This window comes from Gymnodraco acuticeps, unplaced genomic scaffold (assembly GCF_902827175.1).
Source record: "Gymnodraco acuticeps unplaced genomic scaffold, fGymAcu1.1, whole genome shotgun sequence".
NCBI lineage: Eukaryota > Metazoa > Chordata > Actinopteri > Perciformes > Bathydraconidae > Gymnodraco > Gymnodraco acuticeps.
In genome coordinates, this window is record NW_022991790.1 from 46119 (window position 1) to 73907 (window position 27789).

At 41.7% G+C, this 27789-nt stretch overlaps 2 protein-coding genes across 5 annotated transcripts in view; both read right to left on the reverse strand.

Annotated features, from left to right (window-relative positions):
* The window catches only part of si:dkey-96f10.1 (6-phosphofructo-2-kinase/fructose-2,6-bisphosphatase), a 22521-nt gene extending 13301 nt beyond the window's left edge, over nucleotides 1-9220 (reverse strand). For 2 of the 4 annotated variants that reach the window (XR_004567382.1, XM_034199601.1), the window contains exons 1-6: nucleotides 5700-6329; nucleotides 3457-3582; nucleotides 1574-1670; nucleotides 1371-1437; nucleotides 399-473; nucleotides 252-308 (exon numbers count right to left, since the gene is read on the reverse strand). Coding sequence is in view for 3 of the 4 variants with exons in the window: in XM_034199601.1 (XP_034055492.1) it covers nucleotides 252-308; nucleotides 399-473; nucleotides 1371-1437; nucleotides 1574-1670; nucleotides 3457-3582; nucleotides 5700-5781 (504 nt within the window). In the remaining variant the exon portion in view is untranslated. Of the gene's footprint in view, nucleotides 1-251; nucleotides 309-398; nucleotides 474-1370; nucleotides 1438-1573; nucleotides 1671-3456; nucleotides 3583-5699; nucleotides 6330-7734; nucleotides 8617-8785 lie in introns of those variants that run through there. The other 2 variants (XM_034199602.1, XM_034199604.1) reach the window with 2 other exon arrangements.
* Nucleotides 9221-10777: 1557 nt separating this feature from the next.
* Nucleotides 10778-27432, reverse strand: LOC117535216 (neural cell adhesion molecule L1.1-like; the record flags this gene model as incomplete). Its single annotated transcript, XM_034199608.1, is given in 14 exon segments — nucleotides 10778-14682; nucleotides 15289-15300; nucleotides 17486-17558; nucleotides 18793-18924; nucleotides 20100-20240; nucleotides 20665-20778; nucleotides 21329-21496; nucleotides 21584-21706; nucleotides 22320-22572; nucleotides 23186-23292; nucleotides 25648-25811; nucleotides 25813-25868; nucleotides 26438-26508; nucleotides 27226-27432. Coding segments are annotated over 14 exon segments (1880 nt in total), but the record flags the coding sequence as incomplete, so codon positions are not given.
* Nucleotides 27433-27789: the final 357 nt, after the last annotated feature.

Sequence of the window (27789 nt, forward strand, 5' to 3'; positions counted from 1 at the left end):
TAAAGTTCAAGAAAGGATGGTTTGCAGACAAAAAAAACGGTCTTTTCTTCAATTCCTGTATTTTTTCATATCGCAATATGCAGGGGAAGAAAATATCGCGATGTCAGTTTTTTCCAATATGGTGCAGCCCTAGTGTGAATGAAGCAGTTCCAGCAAGAAAAACAGTCCCAAACGTATAATCCAAAATACATGCTCTCCAAGTACCAACTAAAAGGAATACACTCTCAAATAAACATTCACATTTCACTCACTTTAATATTCTGAGCGATGATTTCTAGGTCGTCACATATTGACTCCACAAAGAAGACCTGGGCAGGTTGGAGGAAAGAAAGAGAGATTGGTCAATCCCTGTATTTTTTCTAAGGTTTCTATTATTAAGATAGAACACAATAACTCACCTTGTAACCGTTCTCCTCAGCGAAGCCGAGGATGACCTCTCTGCGCTCCAGCGTCGTGTTGGTGGCATCAAAAACCTTAAAGACGAACGAGATTAGAGAGTGATTCTTATTGGACTAACTATTTAATGTTACAGCAATGGTTGAACCTCACAAATTGTACAACGGTGCTTGTATTGCCCCAACATGACTATAGGACATTTTAATTCCATGCCAAAATAATAATTATCCATGATATTGTCCTAAGAGACGTACAACTCTTAATATGGCACATGCTGGAACTTCTTCACATTGAATTTAGTCAGGAAACAAATGTTGCTTGTGTTAGAGTTTGGATACATCCTACTTTAGTGAAAAAACAAAACAAATGTTAATAAGGTAATCATAAATCATACGGTTCCCTGCATAAAGAATACAAAATAGCAACTTCATGGGAGTCTGATGTAACGGCCCGTCCACACTACAGCTTCAAAAAAAGCTTGGAGCTGGGCGTGTCTGAAGCTCGACCAACAACCAATCACATGAATCTCCCGCCCCTGACACACAAGCAGCGGTTTGATTGGCTAGAGCTTGTACTGGCATATGATTTGATTGGCTGACGCTTCCACCGAAAGCTTCAGAAGCTTCAAAAGTTGAACATTGCTCAACTTTTGCAGCCTGAAACGCCAGGAAAGCTCCGCTCTGCTTCCCACAATGCAGTTCGGCGAAAAGTGACGTCACCCCATTCAAAGTGAATGGGCCGACGCGTTGGAAACCGTTTTTGAAGCTGTAGTGTGGACGGGCCGTAAGAGTTCATATATTTTTTTTAATCCAGCTCTATTTCTCACTTCTTTTTCATCACTATTTTTGATATTATATGATTAATATTTTATATAATACTCTTATTTATTTCAACGTCACTGTTTACTGTTCATTCGCATACAGAGTTATCGTCGCTTTAAGGATTAAAAGTTATTGAAGGTGTATTTCTCTCACCACGACCTGCCCCAGCTCTCTGGTGAAGTAATCACAGACGTCTTTCAGAGCAGCGATGGCACAGGACCTGGGATCGGATAGAAATAGAAAAAAACATTAATAATGCAAAGTCTGATCTAGAATGTCATACATAATGAAATGTTTTATACTCAAGGAGATGGGACATGTGAAGCGGCACAGTGTCGGAAGAGGAAGGTTCATACTTGCGTATCTTCATGGCCTCCTCGTTGTCCGGTCTGAAGAACTCGAAGCTGTTGTAGGAGCGCGTCGCATCTCTTCTGTACTGACCCACATTAAACACTGAGAGAGAATTAAAGAGATGGGTATTTGTCAAAACACACGTAGGTTACTGTGCAAGACAACCAGAGATATACCAAACAATAACTGGAGGCTAGAAGTCAGAGTTTATGTTGACATAAATCTAAATGTATATCAAATCAAGAGAACTTAGGAAAAATTACGACAACCTTTAAAACATTGTACCAAAGAAATTCCACTTGTCCCTGACCGTGTTAATATTCAAGCACTATACCGTGTCTATAATAGCTAACATTAATACAAAATAAAACAAACAATAAAAATAAAGACAGATAAAAGCATCACAAATACATGTATAGGCTTAACTAGCCAGCCCAGTATGTCATTGTTGTTGTTGATGTTTAGTTATGAGACATTTTGCACATTCTTGTCGTGACCCCAACATATTTAACACTAGAACCGCCAACGGGTCAATTTTACCCGCAGCTGTTTTTTGATTGTAACTCTTTTTCAATAAAATATTAAAGTCTCCCAGTCCGTGACTTTTCCGGAAAGTGTGTTATGTAGCACCCTCTGTTGTTAAAATGGTCAATATGAAGTCAGATTGAACAAAATGCCAACAAAAATGCCATTTATACCCATATCCGCCAGCGGGTCATATTTAGCTCATAGAAAATGCAGCGTAAACATGACGTGTTGCTATAGCAACGCCTTTTGTCTACTGTGGTTCCATATAGATAGAGAGATAGATTGAGAGAGAGAGAGAGAGAGAGAGAGATAGATTGATAGAGAGAGATAGAGAGATAGAGAGAGAGAGAGAGAGAGATAGATAGAGAGAGAGATAGATAGATAGAGAGATAGATAGAGAGAGAGATAGATAGATAGAGAGATAGAGAGATAGATAGAGAGATAGATTGAGAGAGAGAGAGAGAGAGAGATAGATAGATAGATAGATTGATAGAGAGATAGATAGAGAGATAGATTGAGAGAGAGAGAGAGAGAGAGATAGATAGATAGATAGATTGATAGAGAGATAGATAGAGAGATAGATTGAGAGAGAGAGAGAGAGAGAGAGATAGAGAGATAGATAGATTGATAGAGAGATAGATAGATTGATAGAGAGAGATAGATAGATAGATTGATAGAGAGAGAGATAGAGAGATAGATAGACAGAGAGACAGAGAGAGAGATAGATAGATAGACAGAGAGAGATAGATAGACAGAGAGACAGAGAGAGAGAGAGAGAGATACTTTGCCCATAACTCACGGTAGCGATATTTTATACTTCATGCTATCTGCACAAACTATATAATATGAAAAGCTGAGAGTCCACAGATTCTATTGGTATAGGTTTCCTCCCTGTGCGATCAACCCTCACTGTTCTGTATGATAAATAAACGAACATTGTACCTTGAAAATCAATAGCGGGTAAATTTGACCCGTTGGCGGTTTTAGGTTTACAGCGACCTCTGACGGTTCTAGTGTTAAAGAGGCCCTACTATGCTCTTTGTTTTCTTTGTCTTTCCTGTAGTGTGTTATATAGGTTTTGGTGCATGTAAATGGTCTGCAAAGGCTACAATCCCAATGTTTCCTCCAGAGGGAGTTTCAGACAGAGGGTGAGAAGAGTTGAGTGTAAAATAAAAACATTTGAATGTGTTTTGCATAAATAAACCGGTACATTTCTGTCACTTATTGACAGTTCGGCTGCCCAGAATCTCTCGTTAAAGATTAAATAATGCACGATAAAAGATGTTTATATGTTGAGTGTGATCACATGATGGTGTTAGATAGTGAGTGTGAGTTTCAGAGTAAACTCGTCATGTGATACCTTTCGTTGTAACTCCGATCCAGTTCAGGTATCTGGTCAGTTTTTTAGAGATGTAGGTCTTTCCTCTGGCCGGGAGTCCCACCATCACTATCATGGTGGGGGAGTTGGTGAACTGAGGCACCGAGGCTGACACACACACACACACACACACACACACACACACACACACACACACACACACACACACACACACACACACACACACACACACACACACACACACATCACACACACACACACACACACACACACACACACACACACACACACACACACACACACACACACACACACACACACACACACACACACACACACACACACACACACACACACACACACACACACACGTTGATTTACACTGAGGTTTTTCAAAACCACCAACTTGGGATGAATAACCTGCTGCATACGATGTCAAATAGAAGTCTTAGGAGTTGTGTTCAAGGCCAAATATATCGATACTACTTTTTCTATCCGTGACATCCAGCAGCTGGTTAGCTTAGCACAAACACTGGTAGCAGAGGAACACTCCTGGCCAGCAAAGAGGAGTTAGCAATGATGATTTTAAACACTAAATAAAAAAAGTTTGAGCACCAAAAAGACGAGGTTGATGAGTCCAGTAGTATGCGAGATACACAATACGCAACAAACGGTCCCATGAGACCTTTTACTGCAAATTACTTTTTGTTGCCAATACTTGTAATCAAGTATTTCTACTCACGAAGCTGATTTGAGTACATGTTCCACCACAGTTTATGATAAATATTAGTGAAAGCATTATCATAGTCCATCATCTGGCACAGAGAGTGTCATTTCATGTAATCGTTTATTTGAACCGGGACATTGATGAACACTTTAAAACTAAATAATGCTTTCAAATGTAAATGAGCCGGATTTGAGCTTTGAGCTCATTTCCATCCGTAGTCCCGTCACATACAACATATAAGAACATGACATTTATATACATAGCAAAAATAAATACATGACATGCAGGAAGACCATGAACAGCATGAGCATTTACCACATGGCAGTACACTGTAGCAGCTACGATATATAAAGTGCACGATAAGATACAAGAACTACCTAAAGTGCAGAGGAGATGCCCCTGTGTTAAAGTGCATTTAGCGGTGATCGCATGTCTGTTTGTTTCTCAACCATTCTTTGAGTTGACCTTTAAAGCTATTGAGAGTGGGACAATCCTGTGTCTCAGCTGGGAGGCTATTCCACAAAGAGCTGCCTTTAATGGAGAGGACATTTTGTCCAAAAGTGGTCCGTCTGCGGTGGACCTCACAGTCTCCTCTGGTTTCTGACCTAGTGCAGCGTCCCTAAGGGGGGAGGGGGGGGGGCAGTCCATGTAAACATTTATAAAAACACACATACTTTTAGAAGACTTTAAATTGTCAAAACTCAAGAAATTATGTTTCTTAAGGATGGTGCAGTGGTGGTATGAACTTGGCTTTCTGTCAGACACCTTGATAGCTCTCTTGTACAGATGTTCTGTGGGTTTCAGGTTTGTGGCTCAAGCAAACGACCAGTTTGTCAAACAGTGTTCAATGTGGGATAGAATCATACAGTGGAGGTGTGACTTTGCAGCATTGACAGTTAAGAAAGGTCTAATTTGTTTAAAATGTAGCAAGTTGAATTTAACGGTATTGGATACTTTCTTAATATGTTTCTTAAAAGTCAAGTTCGAGTCCAGTATGACTCCCAGATACTTGAAGTGGGAGACTAGTTCTATTTCTGCTCCGTTTAAAAACACGTTGGATCCTTCGAATTTGACTGGTCGTTTACTGAACATCATGCATACTGTTTTTGTTGCATTTAACTGTAAGCAAATGTTGTTCAGCCAGTGTTGAACTTCGTCCAATGCATTTGAGAGACAGGATGAGATCATCTCAGTGTTTTTCCCGTGTACAAAGATGACCGCATCATCGGCATAATTATGTGAAAGTGTGGGATATCATCATCACATTAGTTGGCAGAAAGAAGTGTAATCGTGCTCTCATGGTGAACTTTTGGGGTGAACGTCCCTCCGGTCTCTCCCAGAGCGACGCTGTGGAGAAGTCCTCTCAACTCAACAAAAAAACGAAACTCTCACAATGCTGTTAAAACGCTCTGACACAATAATGCACAGGAATCAACTTGTCAAACTGTGAGACAAAACCGCAAACAATGCGGTTTCCATGTGTGTGGGTGTCATATGGTGTGTGTGTGTGTGTGTGTGTGTGTGTGTGTGTACTCACAGCCTCTGCGTTGGCTCAGCCTGCTTTTCATCCATGGCCCCCAGGTCTTCTCCAGAGGATTTTGAGTGAGTTTTTTTGACATGACTTTAACAAGTGAGTGTGTGTGTGTGTATTAAACCTCTCCTTCTGTATGTGTGTGTATGTGTGCGTATGTGTGTGACAGGAGGGCCAGATAAAAAGGAGCGCTTCAGGTGAGCACACAGATTTTGAACTCTTTACCACGATGTCGGTATGGGAGGAGTTTGAGAGTCAGCAGACATGATTGAGCACCTCTGATTGGTTGTTTAACCTGTCAATCACTTTAACTGAGCCATTAATGCCCAGAACAAACTCATCCACCAATCACAAAGGGCAACTGTAGACTTTGGTTCAGCAAACAGGAACTGAGGACACCCTGGTAAAAACCATGCTGAGCAGCTCCTTTATGAATCTGTCAGATGAAGTCAGTGGTGAAATAAAGAGTCACTATGCTTTTAGGAGTTTCCCTTTCCTGTAGTTTGTTATATAGGTTTTAGTGCATGTAAAAGGTCTGTAAAGGCTAAAATCCCAAAGTTCCCTCCAGAGGGAGTTTCTCTCTGACACATAGTGACATCACTATGTAGCACTCACGCTGCTATTGGCTAGTGCTCCAACACATTGTACGTGATAGGCTAGGGGGCGGGACATCTCTAAACTGTTGACCAATCATAACAGAGCCGGCCAGCTAACCAATCAGAGCAGACTGGGCTCTGGTTTCAGACAGAGGGTGAAAAGAGGTGCTGCAGCACAGGCAGTGAGATAAAGAAAGAGCTTTCTGAACATTAAAGAGACATGTCACAAGATATATGATGCTGAAAATGGGCACAACAGGGCCCCTTTAATCTTAATATACCCAGCTGACAGAGAGTCAGACCCGGTGTAAATGTAGGGGTGGGAAAGGAACCAAGTTGGCAAGTCCCTTCAGGCCTGGATTAAAAACAAATCATTATGAACGCAAACAAAGAAGTAGGCTACAAACAGCTAAAAAGTAACACATCACAGATTTTTCTCTTTTTTTGTCAGAGCATTCAGCAATCAATTAATCCCTCAATGACTTTGGGTTCATCTCAGCCTGGGCTTCATACTTACATGTTTTTATATAAAAAAATAACATAAAAACAACTGACATTTAGGAGGCGTGTTACAATATTTAGTAGCCTACAAAGTAGGGTGTGTGTGTGTGTGTGTGTGTGTGTGTGTGTGTGTGTGTGTGTTTGTGTTTGTGTTTGTTTGTTTGTAGCCTTTATTTAACCAGGTGAAGCCCCTTGAGATCAAAATATCTCTTTTTCAAGGGTGACCTGCAGGACATTAGTTACACATGTAACATAAAAACAACAGAACAGCAATAAGGATGACATACAACATAATGTACAGGGTACAGTTTACAAACTCTATTCACAGAGACAGGTACCATGAGTATCAAACATCATGTCACCCAGCCGAGTTTTAAAATGATGCAGGGGAACCAAAGTGCTCAGTTTTAAACATGTTTGCAGACTGTTCCAATTTAGTGGAGCTGCACAACTAAAAGCTTTCTTCCCTAAGACAGTCCTAGCACTTGGCACATTTAATAAAACAACATCATGAGATCTCAGGCAATATGTACTTTCAATTCGTCGAGAGATCAGAGAGCAGATATAAAAAGGTAGTTTACCCAACATGGCTTTGTAAATGAACATGTACCAATGACTGAGCCTCCGTACAGTTAGTGAAGGCAGACCTGCCTTGGCATATAGGGTACAGTGGTGAGTAAGTGCTTTATAGTTAGTAACAAATCTCAGGGCACTGTGATAGGCGGCATCTAATTTTTCCAGGCAATGGGCAGGTGCATTCATATAGATCAGATCACCATAGTCCAGCACAGGTAAAAAGGTCACAGTGTGTGTGTGTGTGTGTGTGTGTGTGTGTGTGTGTGTGTGTGTGTGTGTGTGTGTGTGTGTGTGTGTGTGTGTGTGTGTGCGAGAGAGAGACCGCAGGTAACTGATCGGTGTGCTCGTGCAGCCAGTTCAGCTCTCACCTGTGCTGTGACACCGCACGCGCCGCCCCTGTGTCCATCTCTTCCTGAACTCCATGTGTTTCTTCACGCAGAAACTCAAACAAACACGTGGATCTCTCCCCTCGTTGCACAACTCCCCCCTATCCCAAAATAAATGCCTGAACCCCCCCTCAGTGCAGCCATGCGTCCGTTAGCGTGAAGCTGTCCCCGGACTACTTCCTGTCCGGCGCGGAGGACAGCCCGACACCTCCGCGCCGCACCACGTCCTCTCCGGGCGGCACATGATGTCCTGTATGTCAGGCAGCTCAGCTCACACACACTTACATAATGCTGCACAGTGAACCATGATGATGAGGGTTTCATGTTTCCTTGTCAAGCCAGCGGGGGTGCGAGGGGGTTTCATATCATGTGGCTGTGCTCGTGGATCAATGACAGTGATCAACAGTTTGCGTGATGGCGTCGCGCATGCGCACACTGTCCTTCTCTCCCACGCTGATACACAAATAAAGTGTGCGTGTGTTATATGTTATTCTACATTTGAGAAACGATGTATTGTTTTGAGTGTCTGTTGACTGTTATATGTGTATTAAAATAAATGTAGTTATTGCACTAGAATGAATGTAATAATTGTAACTGATACATTACATTTATTTTAGCCCAATAACAAATGTAATCACTGCACTAAAATACATGTTATGAATGCATTAATGGAGTTATTCCACTACAATTCGTGTTATAAATCAACTACAATAAACGTAATAATTGCACTAGAATGTATGCTAGTTACAGCACTAGATTACATGTTTTTTGGCAATAAAATGAGGGAATGCCTAGGGACTGCAAGTTAGCTAGTAGCTATTGGGACATCATTTGTTTCTCCTTTTTGTTTTGTGTGCATGGTCCTTAAATACATGTATATAATGTATATAATACATACATAATGTGTGTAGCTGATTGCATAACCAAGTTGCTCGTTTGACATGGATATGCGACCCTGTCAGCAGTGTGTGTGTGTGTGTGTGTGTGTGTGTGTGTGTGTGTGTGTGTGTGTGTGTGTGTCGCTATCACTCACCGTGCGGACGCTGGAAGCGGAGCGCCCTCATCGCGCCCCCCTGCGGCTCCGTCCCGTTTTGCGTAATCATCGCTCCGTTCATCCTCCAAATCTATTCCAGGCGGAATGTGTTATGCTATATTATGTTATTATATGTGTGTGTGTGCGTGTGTGCATGTGTTATTGGGTAGATGTGTGTGTCGCTGCCTCCGCCCAGACGCCGTGTGATGGCGGGTTGATGCGTGCAAGTTGCAGCCTGCTAAGTCCTTAAAATGTTTGTCCTCGTCCTCAGTGTGTTCCCTCTGGTTTAGCAGTTCTCCTGAAACACACACACGCGCACGCACGTGCACACACGCGCACGCACGCACGCACACACACCGTCTGCGTCAGGAACTAGTCCTCCAGGTTTAACTCCTTGTTACTCCTCCTTTAGGTAATAACCCATCCAACTTGTGATTGTGCAAATACATATTCCCATCATCCACCACGCCTCTGTGTACTTCCTGCAGGGAGCTCTGATGCTGCAAACGGCTCCTCTGTCTCTCTCTCTGTGTGTGTGTGTGTGTGTGTGTGTGTGTGTGTGTGTGTGTGTGTGTGTGTGTGTGTGTGTGTGTGTGTGTGTGTGTGTGTGTGTGTGTGTGTGTGTCATAGCACACATTATTTCTGTCATGTTCAGGTTGTATAACGTTTAGGATGCATTGACAGCGTCACAGAAAAACTTAAAGGGGCACTCCTACTATTTTACAATTGGGTTAAACGTTATTTACCAAACTTCTCCACCAGGGATTAATATAGTACTCTGATTCTGAAATGTGGACAACCATAGTGCAGTTTCAGATTGTGATTTGAGGATAAAAAGTTATATCTCAAACATTTGGTTTCACCCTGGGATGTTGTCTATAAAATGTGTGTGTTTATGATAGACTGTGGAGAAAGTTAACCTTAATGTTTTGGTTTCAAGACCCTGGTTCGCGGAGGATATCAAAAAAGTCCTAGAAAGAGAAGGTAAATGTAACTATGTGCATTTAAAAATAAAAAAGAGGAATAGTTTTGGCGAAAACTAAAAGGTACCATGGGGTTAGATTATCCAAAGGGGGGTTCGTTCAGATGTGTGTCGCCATCTTGTAGGGATATGTTCTTATCACAGTGACCTTAGGAGGCTGCAGGCTGAAACACTGCTGCGTTTATCTGCCAGCATCCAGACTTGTGTTTTTTTTTTTTTTTAATGTTCACGGTCCGACCTCGTAACATTTACCTCTAGAGTTTTGCGTCAGACATATCTTGTAGAAACAGAAGATGAGTTATGAAAGAGCCCAACGAGTTTATACGGTCACATTTGATCAGATCTGCAGGAAGATATTTTTAGACGTGTGTGAGAGAGACAGTTTCCTGTTCCACTGCATTCCCTCTTCTTCAGACGCTTTATCTCTCTCTCATATTAAACAGTGACAGTAAGTCCATCAAGTATAATCTTGATGTACATGTCCTTTACTTAAATATTGCCATTTTATACCGTTCCACTTCACTATAGTTTATATCATTGCATTTGACTGTTTTAGTAACATTTCATAATAAGATTCAACATTCAAAAACACATATTAAACTACCCTAAACTGAACTCTAAGTCCAAACTCTTTTGTGGCTGCAAATGTGTTGGTTGTGTGAACACAATACATTGGATGTGAAGAGGAATATAGGACACCCTCAAATTGGGACCAATCTGCTGGTTTGATGACCTCCACCTACTGTAGGTTATACAATCACTATGGATCTAAACTCTTACAACACCTACTTCAAAAACTCAGTATTATCTCTGATAACAGAGACCCTCATTCCAAGGGTCTAAAACTTAAACTGGTTCCCAAAGACATTGACATTTACACTTACACTTACACTTACACCTACACTTACACACACACACACACACACACACACACACACACACACACACACACACACACACACACACACACACACACACACACACACACACACAAAGAAGAGAAGCATCTGTTTTGTTCAGGATATGCGTAGTCCATGTTTATTTATTAGTTGACTGGGGTTAGTTTGTCAGATACAGTACAGCGCACAATGCAACAAGCAGGTACAACATCAGCACACTTTAATATTGCAATACACCCCCCCACCCCACCTGTTAATGTGTGTGTATTTGAACCACCGCCACACACACACACACACTCCCTCCCGTGTCCAGTGTAATCCTGTCCCTGCTGGATCCTGTGATACTGATTAATTCATTGCTCAACATTGTTGTTGTTGTTATCTATAGCAGTATTGTTATTATTTATACCTACATTTTTTTGTCTTTTTTTATATATTTTTCTAGTTTTTATGTTGTATTTTTCCCCCAAGGTGTTTATATGTATAAAAGAAGGCTTCGACAGAGACAGCATCAGGAGCAGAGAGACAGGCAGGAGGCGGGTCCAGACGTTCTACAAGGCAACATGTCCAGACTGGGTTATTACACTGAGATGAATGGAGGAGGTTATTGGTCATTTGGCATTTTGTTTCACAGGTTGGTTTAACACAAACAGGAAATGGAAAGGTAAACATCCTGTCCAATCATTGTGGTGATGGGACCCCAACATGAAGAGTGTGTCACCACTAAGTCGGCTACATTTGTAAACTCCTTTTTAATCCTCCATGCAGTGCTTTTCTCGCCCGAAATCGCTTTGTGGTTTTCATTTTAAAAGCCCAAATGCTCAGATACGCTGCACAGTTGGCTGTGATTTAATAACGTTTTGATTGAGACAGAAACATTAGAATTGATAAACAAGCAGAGCCTTATCATGAATTTGGCTGAGTTACAAACACTTCGCTTTTTAACTGCCGACAATTCAGAAGGTTTTTCTCAGCAAGTTCAATGAATGTCTACTAACAGGTATGTGTGTGTACAAGCTGGAGATATTCCTTATTGTTCCATAGAGCTCCATTGTTGTCTACAAATATTAAAACCACATAACTGAGCCTCATTGTGCCATAGGGTGAGATGTTCCTTAATTACCGTGAACACACACTGCAGTTGAGTCAATACCACACACACACCGTCCTGCTCCCACAATGAATCACGAGAGCACCGAATGTGGATTAATCCGCCACTGAAAATAGTCCCCAACAAATGCACTATTTAGGAAATTGCTGAAGTTTTAGACGAAGAAACGATATATTTGTTTTTGCAAATTTAAATGATTCCTTTTATGGAATTACACACACATTGAAAGCTGAGTATTTGTGTCTTTAAACATGACTGGAGGAACCAAAGAGATACAGCTGAAAGCCACTGACAGGAAGTATTGAGACGGACATATACATTGTTGGTTTTGGATGAGATTCTTTGACAGAAATATAAACAGAAAAGAATAAGTGTGTGAATGAACCCATCGGTGCCTCCTGTCATTCTCTGCTCCACAAACATTCAAAACAAACTTCTGCTCTGGGTCCAAAATCACACGAGAACTTCCTGCCTGGTAATCCTGCATCTTTCAGATTAAGTTTATCTTGCAAAGCGGAGCCACAAAAATAAACCCTCTTAGTATTGAGACTGATCCGTCCTCATTAAACAGCACTGCCATGGCGACGTGGATAAATGCTAACATTTAGGACTTTTAATAATGAATATTATCTGCTGCATCTCTAAGCGCTATAAAGAAACGGATTCTAGGTTCCTCTAAATGTCTCTGGACTACTAACTGTGACACAAGAGGAAAACATAATGCTGGGGGGGGGGGTTATGATACAAAACCAAACAGAGCAACAGATAATTAAAAAAAACAATTACAATTTGATCTTCTTATAAAAGAAGCATTGGAAATAAAAAAATGACATTCTCAAGGTTGTATTTACATTCAGAGAACCATACGTCAGATTCTCTTCCTCCTCCTCCTCCTCCTCCTCTCTGCTTCAGAGGGTCCCTTACGGTTTTGCTACAGAGGACCGGCCCTGCATGTGGTTTTCATTGTCCTCCACTTTATGCATGCATCAGTGTGTGTGTGTGTGTGTGTGTGTGTGTGTGTGTGCGTTTCTCTCTGTAATCACATTCTACGGTGGCCCTGACAATTTATACATTATAATAACTGATATTGATCAGTTTTTATTTTTGTACATAACTTTTCCCCCTGAATATTAACCCCCTTCCTCAGCGCCGTAAACTATTGTAATGTTATTTTTCTAACCCCAAATGGACCTTTAAAGCCGTTCAGTTTTAAGCTCATTTCCATGAATGTAATGAAACAGTTTTGGTCTCCTCTTTGCGTGCGTCTTTATGTGTTTGCAGGTCTATGATCCTTCAGGGCCACCGTAGAAACTTGGTCCTGCATTTCACCTGCTGATCAAACAGGAGGGTGATGGGTGTGTGTGTGTGTGTGTGTGTGTGTGTGTGTGTGAGGGAAAATGGATGATTGACAGACGGATAGACAGAAAGGAGGAGAGGACGCTCAACTGGACTCTCTTAAGGCAACAGATCTCCCATCACTGCAGGTAAAAGCAGGGATGGTGAGCAAACACACACTCACACACACTCACACACAGTAACAGTCAGTCATAAAACTCATACGCTAAATATCAAGTTATGAAAAGCCTCGGCGAGGGGCGTGCATCTTAGGTTTGGGAGGCGCTCTGACATCAATAAATAGAAAGCGCTTCCCCAGACGCATGCACAGAAACACAAATATAAAAACAGCACGAAGACACGGAGCGGTGACGGTTGACGAGGACGTACACAAAACTCAAAGTGGTGGTGTTTATATAAAAACGATGAATATGACTTTGAATGTGTTAATGAAATGGAATACATGTTTGTACAAGATGGATGACATTTTGGTCAGACGAGATGAGATTTCCCTTTTCTTTGAGCCACTCTTCATCACAACAGCCTTCCTCTTCCTCTCCTGCAGCGTTGCACCGGCTGTTTGGAACTTTTATTTTGAAGAAATTGACATTTTGGGATACAGTTTTTCCGTAATTTTAAGGTTGCGTTTAATTAATTAAACTGTAATGGCGTTGTTGTCTACCAGAAGCTTTCATAAATATACTTTTGATCCAGATTCAAGACACATTCTTTAAGATATTGGTCTGTTTTTCGTTTGAATAAAGGTCTTATTATTGGATGTCTGGGGGTTGAGCTATTGGAGATATAAGCTAAACAATTGTTCAAAACAGCCACATTTGAATTGTCTTGTGACTTGTTTTTATCAGGCGAATTGTTACTAATGTTATGTAGCCCCCCTAATAGACTATTCAACGCCTATGTTTGATAAACAGCTGGTGCAACTGTCTGCAATCCTCGTTCTATCTTTCTGGAGTGAAGAGCTTTCTGATTGGAAGTGTTTGCTCGTAGTGGTGAGTGTGTTTCTGTGTGTGTGTGAGTTAGTGTGTGTGTGTGTGTGTGTGTGTGTGTGTGTAAACTTGGAGTAGAAAAGGCGAGACATCCTGTAAACAGCTGCACTGCATAAACCTGTGGAATGTATTGAGACGGTGTGTCGGTGTGTGTGTGTGTGTGTGTGTGTGTGTGTGTGTGTGTGTGTGTGTGTTTTTGCACTATAACATTACAGGCAGTGGAGTCAGGAGTGGTCTGTCCCTTTGTGTTTCGCAGTGTGAATGTGTGTTTTTCTGTAATGTGTGTGTGTGTGTGTGTGTGTGTCTAGCTGGGCCGGTCGAGGATGGTGGACATGGACGGAGCGATGGGGGGAGGCGGGACGCCGTTGTCCGGGGAGGCGGGGCCGGAGCTCTCGTGCCCGGGGGGGGCGGGCCCTCGGTTGCTGTACTGGCCGATGAAGGACCCGTCCTCGTTGAACTGGATGTCCACGCTGTCCCCGTACTCCGCCAGAGAGTCGTCGCTGCCCAGCTTACTCTCCCCACACAGAGAGGGCTGGCTCTCAGAGCGCTTCTCATCCGCATCGCTGCAATACAGAGCAGAGGAACTCGGTCAGAAATGAAGGACAATTGCTTTATAAAAGCTGATATTTGAATAAGAGTCAGAGTTGTGAGCAGGGAGGGAATTAAGTACTTTTAAGTACCATACTGTTTTGAGGTTCTTAAAGAGGACATGTTCTGCTCGTCTCCGTGCTTTAATGTTCAAAAAGCTCTTTATTTTTCTCATACTGCCTGTGCTGCAGCACCTCTTTTCACCCTCTGTCTGAAACCAGAGCCCAGTCTGCTCTGATTGGTTAGCTGGCCGGCTCTGTTGTGATTGGTCAACCGCTTAGAGATGACCCGCCTATCATGTACAATGTGTTGGAGCGCTAGCCAAAAGAAGTGCAAGTGTTACATAGTGAGGTCACTATGTCCCAGAAGTAAACAAAGGAGTCCAATGGAGGCGTTTCAGGCAGGGGGGGGGGGGGGGGGTGTGAGGGGAACACAGGGATGTGAGCCTCTGCAGACCATCTACATGCACAACAGCCTAAATGAACAGGTTGTTGTCTGGTGGAATTAGTGGATTAGTAACTGGGTAAATGAAAATAAAGGTCTGGGTCTCTCCGAGTTTTTAACATAATTAATGTTCTCACCTCTTCAGAGATCTGCAGGCAGAGCATGAAGGAAAGAAAAGTGGGAATACAAAGGAGAGAGAGCCAGGAGTGTTAGAGGTAAAGGTAAAAAGGCAAGCAGTTAGAAAATAAATGATAAATTAGTAGAGATTTCATTCCAAAGTGAAGATATTGAAATGTTTAGGCACTAGGATACCTGACAACAAATACAACCTTCAGTTGCGGTATGAAACGGAGTCATGTACTGTTTCGACATATTAAGTTGAGGATATTTTCAAGCTACAATTCTACTCTATTTTGTAGGCAATATTGTACATTATATTATAAATGTACACTAGCTACTTTGTGTACATACTGTAAGGATATGCCTATATGTTATGATGCAGTACTGTGCTACTGATGCAGTACTTTAAGTATTCAATTGTTCTGGCTGGCCGGCTCTGTTGTGATTGGTCAACATTGAAAAACTACAGCAACATTTGTTGGTGATAAAAAAAGAATGACAATATTCTACAAATCATTTGATACTGTGAAAAGAGCCAATAAATACTGAGTACTTCTTAGTGTGATACTTGGAGTACATGTTGCAGATAATACTTCTGTACATCTAGGTAAGTCATATTTTTCGATTCAGGATTTTTTCTTGTAATGTATTTTATTTGAGCAAAGGATCCGAGTACTTTATCAAATCAAGTTTTATTTATATAGCACCTTTTTAAACGATTTTTGGTGGAGCCAAAGTGCTGTACATATAATACAAATAGCCTACAGTAGAGACACTTTACAGCAAATACAACAGCACAGATTGTGCAGAATATCAGTATGAGCAAACGACACCCTCTGTCCTTAGACCCTCACATCGTACAAGGAAACACTTCCAGAAAAAACCCAGTTTAAGGGAAAAATGAGTCTTTATACGATGGGATTCACAGTGATTCAATATGTATGTGGTTTCCTGGCAACACAATGTTCTCAGACAGAAAGGTGGCGCCCTGACCATTGTTAGGCAATTATCATATGGATGTTAGGGTTTGTAATTAATAATAATACATTACATTTATAAAGCGCTTTTCCTGGTGCTCAAAGCGCTTACAAGCAAGTAAAACAAAATAACAACAAAAGTAGAAATGCTGCGCTTCCCCTTCTGTCTGCCCCCACCCCATTAGGACTGTAATGTGGATTGCCTTCCTTCCTGTGTCTCATCTCTATAAATGCCTTTCTGTGTACGGGGTCAGATCCTGGTGCTCTCCGCTAGAGCAGGACCTCTGTCCTTTCCAGCTGGAAATATGATTGATTCTGTTAAATGCTATAACTCTTAAACAACACGACTTTGGTTTAAGCTTGTATATTTGGAATCTCCACCACACTTGGAAATAAAGTCGCTCAGGTTTGTATTTGACAGAATACAAAGGTAACGGAAAACAGTGAAGCCAACACACACTCATTATCAGAGTGTGTGTTGGTCAGAGCATCAATCAGAGTCCTTCCTCTTAAAAGCTTCACTGTCGGCTCTTTAATGCAGAGCGGCTTCTCTGAGAGGAATCTCTGCTCAGACCGACACGCAGCTTCAAACATCTCACAGTGCCAGAAAGAAACCACAGCTGGAATCACTCAGCAGGAACATGGTGGCCATAAATCATCAAACTGACCCACGCTGGAAGCTTGGTTTCCTCAAGTGGTGCAGAGTACATTTCCTCTAAGTGTGTACAATTCTGAGATAGTTTGCTTGAGTACGTCCATTTCCTGATCCTTTATACAACAGTACAAGTCCAACTGAAAGTATCATGTCTGCTGCAGCACAACACCTTCAACTCACACGTTCTCTCTTTATAAAACACATCAACAGGGAGAAGTGTTTTCAGTCTCATAATACCATGAATGAGGCGGTAGGAGGAACTGGCACACATACAACTCTAAAAGCAAGATATATATGGGTACAGACTGAGCATACACAAAGAGTCAAATACAATAAGAACGATCACTGTGGAGGAAAAACAAACAAACCTCAAAGTAAGAAAAGATCTGGCAACTGTTGTTATGCTTTATTTCAAAGTCGGACACATCTCCATTAATGTTACCAATTAGCAACGAGTGATCAACGGAATGACCGATGTGAGGATGTCATGTCTTGGTGCAGTTTGTACGTTTGGTATGGATGTTCCTGGAGACCCTCAGGATTTCTTTTTAGTGTGGCTTGATGATTTATGGAGAGACTCACCTGTACTCTCCAAACGTCTCGTCCTTCATGGGCCGAGCCTCAGAGTCCCCCTCCTTGTCCTCTTTGTCTTTCACTGTGAGAAAGGACATCCATCAAAATCTGCCTTACAGGCTAACGTCTGTGTGTGTGTGTGTGTGTGTGTGTGTGTGTGTGTGTGTGTGTGTGTGTGTTGTGTGTGTGTGTGTGTGTGCGTGTGTGTGTGTGTGTGTGTGTGTGTGTGTGTGTTTGGTTGTGCATGAGAGTCTGTAGCACTAGGCCATATGTCGATGAGACTAATTTCTGTCTTCAAAATGTCACATGGCTGAATTTGAGTCTTTTCCGTGTTTTAAAAGCTGAATTATAATAAAAACAATGTCATTTTCTGAGTTTATAGACATGTAGCTTTTCCAATAGTTGCCTGTACCTACTTTGCTGATGATCATTTATGAGAATTGTCATTGTGAAAATATGTTGTGACAGCCTCAATGATCAACGTCATCACAATGTCCTCACAAGATTGATACCGTAGGGCAGGGGTGTCAAACTCAACATTAAAAAATGGGTACTAGTCGAGGGCCGGACTGGTTCAATGTTTATTGCAGGACTTACTGAAATGAACTTATTGCACATATTAAACCTGGAACTAACAAAGCTTCAATTATTGCCTATAAAAACAACATTAAACAATCAGTTGCATTAATTTCTTATGGCTCTATCTGCAGCTTTTCCAGAGTCATTTCTCATGAGTACATTTTCCCACAGGCCAACAACAGCTTCAACAAAACTATTTCCCTCAAAGAAAAACCAAACATGCCCTGTTGTCGTGAGAGAAAGTGCAGAAGGAAACATCCATGTAAAGTCAGTGTGCTGCTCTGTGATGCTAGTTCAGATACTTGGCATCTCATCTTGGGTGCAAGTTCATCGATGTTTGGGCTCAGGCTCTGAGCTGAGGAGACCCTCAGGATGGAGTGAAGGTGTGCGTGCAATATACCGGCGGGCCAGATCTAATAGTAATTAGAAATTATCCTGCGGGCCGAAATTAAATCCACCACGGGCCTGATTTGGCCCCCGGGCCTTGAGTTTGACACATGTGCAGAAGGGGGTCAAAAAGATTGTGATATCTGATTTTCTTATGCTGCCCCTTCTGCTTGGAATAATATACAGAAGGAGCTGAAACTCTCAGATGTTGTCCATGCTGCCCTCTTGGCCAGGTCGCTCTTGAAAAATAGTTTGTAATCTCAATGAGACTTTTACCTGGTTAAATAAAGGATGTATATATATATATTTCTTCGTATGGCCTAGGCCTATCGGAGCGCTGTTTGTCGTACCTGCGTATTTCCCCCCCTTGCTGCGCTTGATGAGGCAGAGGATCAGCAGGATGAGCACCAGCAGCAGGATGGCAGCGATGAGTCCGATCAACCAACCCCGAGCAGCGAACCCACCGGGCATCACCGACGGCGCTGAGGGAGGAGAGAGAGGGGTTCATTAGGAACTGTTTACAATGTCCATTAAGCTTCTTTTGATTTTTTTACAATTTTTACAACCCAATAATGACGTAGCACATCCATGACAAATACATAATTACAAAGCAAACCAAAAGACACAACATAACAAAAACTGCTCAGTCTCAAACATACATACATGTAGGTGGTTACAGGAGGAGTATCACATGTATGATTGAGGATGAATTTATGATTACAGCAGATTCATGAGGTTCCTTTAACAATAACAGCCGACAATTCAGGTCCAAGGAAATGTAAGTAAGGCTGCCATGTTGTATAGAACTGGTCAGATCTGGCATGTAAAACATTTGTGAGATATTCCAGGGGAACCAACTCAAATATAATGTTGCGCCAGCCTTTGAGAGATGGGACCTGATCCTTAGTCCCATTAAGCTTCTTAACATTCACATGTAATGTAATATACTTTTAAATGTTGGCCATGAGGGTTGTGCAATACGTCGCCATTGTCAGTATGTGCGTCTGTGTATTGTGTTTGTGCAAACGGTGTATGAGTGAGGATATGTGGATGTATTTTAATGTGTATTATGTTTGTATATGTACATGTATGCAGAACTTACGCGGACAATAAAGTATATCGTATCGTTTCAATGATTCTCATGCAGGTAATGCATTACTGATTTTCTCAATGGAGTCTGGTGGCTGTGAAGTGAGCATAGGTGGATTCAAATGCTTCAGTCCCGTCAGAAAGGTCTGTCAGACTGAAATGTAAAGTGACATTTAAATATGCTAAATCTAGCGTACACCTAAACTTTATAAGGTGGGCCTTTTTGACCACTATTTGTTATACACTGGCTATGTACCTCATGAAACCTATTATCAGTTCCTGTTAGCACCAATACATTTAAAGACAACAACTATCACTGAATTACTTTGACACCGAACAATAACTTGAAAGAGTTAGGATTTCAAGACATTTTTGCAAGTAAGCGGCGTTTATAAACCTTCGAGCTACTTGGTTATTCAACGTCAGTACCAGGCCGGGCTTTAGTCACACACACACACACACACACACACACACACACACACACACACACACACACACACACACACACACACACACACACACACACACACACACACACACACACACACACACACACACACACACACACCTGCTCCTATGGTCCGTGTCGAGTTCTCCCACTGAGTGTCGTTGATCATGAGTTGGTACTCAGATCCCGGCAGGAGGCCTTTCAGCAAATATAAACCCTGCGTGGAGTTCACCACCTCCGAGTCCAACCAATCACAGCCGGCTGCAGAAAACACACACACACAGATTAGTAAAGCTGTCTTTGGTCACTTTCTATTACTGCAAGTGTTCAATGCAGAGACCAAATGACTAAAATGACTAAAAGAACATATGTTTTCACTCTCTTCTTCTTCCATTTCCTACTTTCTATCAGACATCTTTTCTTCTTTCTACATGTTAATCTGAGAAGTAGTGATATGTGATCATCTCGTGAAATGGATGAACCAATAAGTGCCTGTTAATAATGAATAAAGGCATCCTCTTCTCTCTTCCTCCATCTTAGAGTCATTTAGCTCTCTCCCTCCCTCTCTCCCTCCCTCCTTCCTTCCTCCTTCCTCCATCTTTATCTTAGAGTCATTTAGCAGAAAAGTAAAAGCCTCCTCCCTCTCTCCCTCCCTCCTTCCTCCCTCCTTCCTCCCTCCTCTTACGGCACTTCCTGCGGTATCGGATGATGAAGCCGTGGTTCCTGAATCTCTCTCCGTGCACCCAGCTCAGGTTGAGTGACGTGTTGCTGGGAACTATGTTGATGTGTGATGGAGCAACTGGAAGGAGACACAAAGAGGAAAGAGGGATTTAATGAAAAGTTATAAATAAAGTTCATGAGACCCAATCGGACAGCCGGACACACCATCATCCTTCAACCAAGCCCTTTCATCGCAGCCCTTCAACCTCCTATTACTGCCAACATCAACAAGAGCAGAACACTTCCAATACCTCAACAATACCAACACATTAACCATTTCATATCTGTGATATTAGCCTAACGAAAAGCAGCGTAAAAAGTAAATAAAATAATACTAATGATATTAATATCTCAGGTGGAAATTGGGTTTGTGACAGTTGATTTATTTTAGAATGAAAGGATACAGATTTCCATGCAAACTTTTGAAGTGAAACTAAAGATGTGAAATAAAAAGTTTTACATTTAGAATATAAAATTGCTAAAGTAGTACAATGCAATCAATCTGTATAAATGTGTATAAATACATGCAGTGATTTAGATGTGAATGCATAATGCACAGTTAAAAAGGGTAAACACTTAATAAACAAAATGACGTAAACGGTATTTTATCCTCATGGCGGCAGTCTCACCTCCGTCCAGCGCGGTGGCCCCCCTCCGGGTGATGGGGGGTCCTTCTACAATGGTGCTAGCGATCACGTTGAAGATGTAATGGCTGCTCGGGTCCAGAGAGTCCAACTCAAAGTGGGTCATAGTGGGGTCGTCGATGTACTCCATCTGCAGCAAGCTGTTCTCCAGATCTACAAACACACAGTGGTGAAATCAAACAAGCTACAAGTGCTGTATGTCAGTATGTTGAGGTACTGGAATAATCAAAATGCCCCTACCCTCCCGATACTGCACCACGTATCCCTGCAGGATGCCGTTGGTCTCTTCTGGAGGGCTCCAGTAGAGGATCATGGACTTCTCTGAAGGACTCTCCAACCTTAACGATGCAGGAGGACCAGGCGCTAAACACACACACAAATATACTTGTTGTAATATATGTATTTTCTAAGACACAAAAGGTTGTTCTATAAAGTGGTTTTCTTACAGTGGAACTGGTTAAAAGCAACACTATATAAGTATGTGTCCAGTGGCTCTTCACACGTTCATGTACATGGCCTCTCTTGTTAAACAGAATAATATAAATATAGTAAAACCACAATTAGAAGAAGAAGAATAGTGTGACAGAATACCGTAATTGGACTTGAACCCTTTCGGTTCTCCAAGTCAAGTCCCAACTAAAAACGTTGTTTAAACACTTGCACACACAAAGGGTGCATACACAGCAGTTAAATATTTTTGACTTCTTCAATAGCTACATATTTCACTATTTAATTTTGTCTTAATTTACATTATTTAATTTCATATTCTGTTCTTGTACATATCATATTCTAGTCTATGTATATAGACTTTTTGCACTACTTTTTATTTTGTATTTTTGTATTTTATGATATATGTTGCATTGTTGGAGGAGCTCAGGTCAGAATAATTTCATTGCCATTTCTACACTGTAGCTTTGTGCATATGACAATAAAACCTTTGAATCTTGAAATGAACGTAAGTTTCATGAACACTCACCTCCCTGTGGGGTGCTGAAGTGGTGCGGGGGGGAGCGAGGCCCCTCCCCTTTGCTGTTAAAGGCAGCGACGGACAGCTCGTAGCTGGAGTAAAGCCGCAGCCCCGTCACCTCCTCTGAGGTCTTCACGCCGTGGACCACCACCTCCCGGTCTCTCTCCCTCGCTCGCTCCAGCTTATCCTCTCTCTTCTGGTGCTGTTTCCCGAGAGACCTCCGGACCCGACCGCCCTGCGGACCCAACCTCTGGAGGTAGATCTGACAAGGAGTAACGTTTAATTAATGAACAGTTGGACCGAGAGAAAATGATGTATTTGTGCTGCCTTTCCTGCTTTGATAGACTTACAACTACAGCTGTAAACAATGAGTCATAACAGAAAATGTAATTTTGATTATTTATTTTGATCATTTATGAAGCTAAAAACATCTAATGCTCTTATTTCCAGCTTCAAATGGAAAGCCTGGCTGCTTTTCTCTCTCATTGTAAACAAATCATTTCTTATTGAACACAATGATGTTCTTTAATCGGCCACAAGGTGGTGCTGTATGCACTACAAAGTAATGTGTTCTTCCTAGGGCAACCCACAGATTATGTTGAATTCAAAAAATGTGTTTTCTTATGATATATTATAACAGATAATTGTTCTGTTAAGGTTTTGATCCGTCTGGAATAATTAAATACACTTTTAATACCGTGGAATAGAAAAAGTGTTGTCAAAATGTATAGAAGATAAATGAGGACGGCATCCAGCAGAATTTCCAGCACAACAATTCACCAAATGATACACCATATAGTATTTACAGTATGACATATAACTGGGACATTAGCAGAGAACAGAGTTGTTTAGTTGAGTTTTCTAACATCCGTTACCTTGTATCCCAGCAGCAGACCTCTCACATTTTGGGCTTCTTTCCACTTGACTGTGACGGTGCTGTCTATCACTTTCGTGGAGACATTAGTGGGAGCTTCCTGCGGCTCTGAAAGTGTCAGAAAGACAGGATGAGTTTGTGTAAGAATAAACATCATCAACAAAAACAATAAGAACCTTACACGTCATTATGCTCCCAGAATCACATATGGGGCGAAGCCTGCGAGCTAGTTCAGTCAACTCGAGCACCAATGATACATTAACACGTGACGCACCTGTCCCTCTTACAGCCAACCAATCACATTCTCCTAAACATGCCGCTCTATTTAAGCTGCCAGGTCTTCCTGCCTCTGCCTCGCTTGCTGCTGCTCGCTGCTGCCGCTGCCGCTGCTGCTGCCGCTGCTGCCGCTGCTGCCGCTGCCGCCGCTGCCGCTGCTGCCGCTGCCGCCGCTGCTGCCGCTGCCGCCGCTGCTGCCGCTGCTGCCGCTGCTGCCGCTGCCGCCGCTGCTGCCGCTGCCGCCGCTGCCGCCGCCGCCGCCGCCGCTGCCGCCGCCGCCGCCGCTGCCGCCGCTGCTGCCGCTGCCGCCGCTGCTGCCGCTGCCGCCGCTGCTGCTGCGTTCACTTGCTATTGCTACGTTCATGTTCCTGCTGCTGTGTTTCATGTTGCTGCTGCTCGCCTGCCCCACCACCACCCCAGCTTCCACCCCCCACCACCTGTAGGCTCGGGGGATAGTTATAGTTAATGTTCTTTGTAAATCTGTGGAGTGATGAGGCCCGAGCCTAGACGCCAAACTCAAACTATATGCTGCTTCTAATAAACATATTAAGAACGCGTGAGTTGTCTGACTGAACTACATTGCTGGTGTTACTGACAGACACTTCATGTGTGTAGCTTTGTCCTAACTTGTTTACTTTATTGACAAATATACCATTAATTGATCAGCATCCATTGTGTCCCACTGGGTTATGACACTTCTGATCCGATCAAATAATCCCTAGTACATTAATGACATCTTAATTGTACTGCAAGCCTCCTCTTGGTGAGAAACGCAGCAGCTCTCAGCCCCACAGTAGACTCATGCATGGTCATGTTACATTTTATTGGCATGCAGTTTCTATCCATCACTAATTGAGGATCGTGACTCTTGACCTAGAGACATTTTCCGTAACTTGCTGCACAGCAGAACGCTTGATTTCAACCACAAACAAGATCACAACAAAACAGATCTGTCATGTGTTTCATTTCTCTCATTGGATCGGACATTGCTGCAGAACAGGCTCGGTGGGATGCTCTGTGAAGATGTCTTTTTGTGAGACGATTTCATCTCTTGTCACATCCAGAATGTCTTGTACAATAAGGGAATGTTGACCTCTTTTATGAGGGACATAATGACTCACTTTAAGTACAAGACAGCTCTGAAAGAAAGTATTTGAGGCGCTGTGTAAAGAGGGTGAGGGAACAGTCTGCAAACAGATCATAAATAAAAAGTTCCTAAAATCATAGGATACGTTAGTCAGAAGGAATTTTCGTCTTGACTATAAAGACGTTAATTATAGTATAACACGTGAGGATTATCAATGAGACATTTGGAAGGATTTGTGCTAGAAGTACAACCTGTTTTAGTTCATTAGATAAAATAAGAACTGCATTTAATGAAAATATATCTTGATATTGAAGACTTTGGACTCGAATGAACTTAGCATTATTAGTTTACTCATATTGAAAGGATTTGTTTTACTTTGAGATAAAATCATCGAAATGAAGCTAAATAACCTGGAGAGATGATGTACCCACAGAGCCATGTTTGTTCATTTTAGGATATCCTTAATATCGTCACGTTTCTTAAAAATATCCACATTTTTCCAAGAATGGCGATAACAACAAGTTCGGAGTCGCTAAAACTATTGTTGTATCCCAGTGTCTGATGTTGACTTTTATTAAACTAAACTATGGAATCCATTTATTGTATTCTTTTGCAAATTCTAGGAATTTTCTGTTTTTTTGTTAACCTTTTTTTATTCCGGAATTTTCTTTTATATTTCAATTTGATCTCCTTTTGTTTATATATTCATTGTCATTCATTAATGTCTTTTTTTTTCTCTTTATCATTTTCCATGTCTTTTTAAAAATGGTGAGCTTTGCTTTGGTACTTTTTTGTTTCTGATGCGATTGCACCGACATTGATTGTCTGAGGTGGCCCAGACTATACTACTTAGTACATGCAATTTCTAATAATAATAACGTACATTATATTACTACTATTTGTGCAATCTGAGCCATTGTCTGCCACACTGTCTTTGAATTCAATCAATCAACTAAACCTTATTTATAAAGCACTATTCATTATCAAAGTGCTTTACAAACCAAGACTAGAAACAATATCAACTACAAATAGGTGCAGTTTCACAAAACGTAATATCGTGATACTCATGTGTATCAATATTTGCAACACTCCCTACGTACCGTCCTCTCCGGAGTATCCGATCTCCGGCTCCGGTGTCGGTGCCCCCCCGACGTCGTTGACAGCCTGGACTTTGATCTCAAACGGCGTGTACGTCCCCGTGTCGTTGATGACGTACGGAGGCGTCGCGACGTCTGCGTGGTTCCACTGAGCGTCGCCCCCCCCCACGCCACGACACGTGGTACTTGAACCCCTCGCCGGAGTGGAAGCGCTTGTCCATCTCCTGCGAGGATAGGAAACGTAGGAATACAACATTGATTCAAGGTTCAAGGCTTTTGTTGTCATGTGTGCATAGCTACTGTGTATCAATGAACATCTGAGGTCCCAGGCTCCTCCAACGGTGCAACACAATAAAACAGATACAATAGTGCAAGTAAATAAAATAGAATAGAAACAGAATATGATAGAAACTGTGCAGAGTAGTCTATATACAGTAATTGGAATATTGACATGGGAGTTGCAAACAGACGAATGTTGTGTATGTTCTTTCAAAAGTGCAGGTGTTTAACAGTAACGTGTTTTTATTTTATATTTATTGGACCTTTGTATTCTAATAATGACAAACTCTCACTAAACCCAAATAAATCCCTGCAATAAGCTGGCCCTAAACATTTTAAATCAATATTTGTATTTTATTATTTCTTTATAGAACCGTTTAACTTTATAATACTACTAGTTCTTATGGTTGTATGATTTTTTATTAACCTTTTTTTGTTTTTATCCTAAAATGAATCACTACGCCGAAATGCCCCCAATATGCTGGCGCCGCTAATGTTTTGTGAAAATACTCACGTCCCAGGTGATGATCATAGTCTTAGGGTCTGTGGACTCGCTGCGCACACCTGAGGGGTTTCTGTCAGGGACTGCAGGAAGATAAAGGGAGAAAAACACTTAGTAAAGGTATAAAACAAAAGCTTTTAAATAGATAGATCGACAAACACACTTGTTTGCTTTATGAATATGAAATAACTCACATTACTTTGCAGTTAAGTCTAAATACTGGATAACAATATCTACCTTAAGGCACCTTGTAGCTAATAATAAGCAATATATATTTATTATGTTAGTCTAATTTGCATTAGAAAAGAGGGATACAACAAGATGTGGTTCTGAAAGGAAAACTCCACCCCAACAGGGACCGTTTCCATTTCTCACGCAGTGTTACACACACTTCTTTAAGAAAACGTTGGCTCTAGCATGCTTCCACTCTTCCTGTAGATTCCAAGACTCATTTGTTCAGTCGTATGCTCACTTCTTTCAAAACACCTTTTTAATATAACAAAACACTTGTGCATTAAACAATGCTCCGATTGAAGACCAGCTTGTCTGCAGACGTGTGTTTATGCAGAAGTATTAAAAAAGTTATGTTTAGGAAAAATACTGTCTAGGAATTAGTAAGTACGCGATCAATGAGAATTTGATTAAACTAAGGATCTCATTGGTTTTCTTCAGGTATTCAAGACAACAATCGTTTCAACACTTTGTCTTCAAAACCAATATCTTGGTTCCTGCGTTTTGCACATTATGTTCTCGATAACATTGCGATTAATTGTGTTATCGTTACAGTGTCGGCGTCTCACCGGCAGGGGGGGTTTTGTGGTGGTCCGAGAAATGGCTGGGGTCGCTGCGGCCGATCTCGTTGACGGCGAAGACCCTGAAGCGGTAGGTGCAGTACGGGTGGAGGGTGAGCTCCAGGTGGTTGAACTCCCCCGGCACCCTCTTCCACTCCTCCCACCTCCACCTGCCTTGCTCCGTGTGCTGCTCCTCACGAGCCTCCACGATGAACTCTGAGAGAGACAGGGAGAGAAAGATCACTTCAAAATGTCCTCTGTTGTAATGTATAATGTGTCAATAAAGATTTCAATTACAACAAAATACTAATGTCCTCAGTTACTGAAGACAATTAAGATGGCACATTTTTTTACGTAACCCAAAGTATGAAGTACATTTTTATGATAAATCTTATCTGTATGCTAGAGGATTACTTTAGAAGTATAATTATAAAATAACTAAACTAGAATGAAATGTTAAAAACATTGCCACCCGTACTAAAGAAGGTGAGACACAAATATTGTCTTTTAAATGAAATCTGCTTTTTAAAGATGACGATTGAATTCAAATGAGCAGAGCCTGCTCAAATGTGT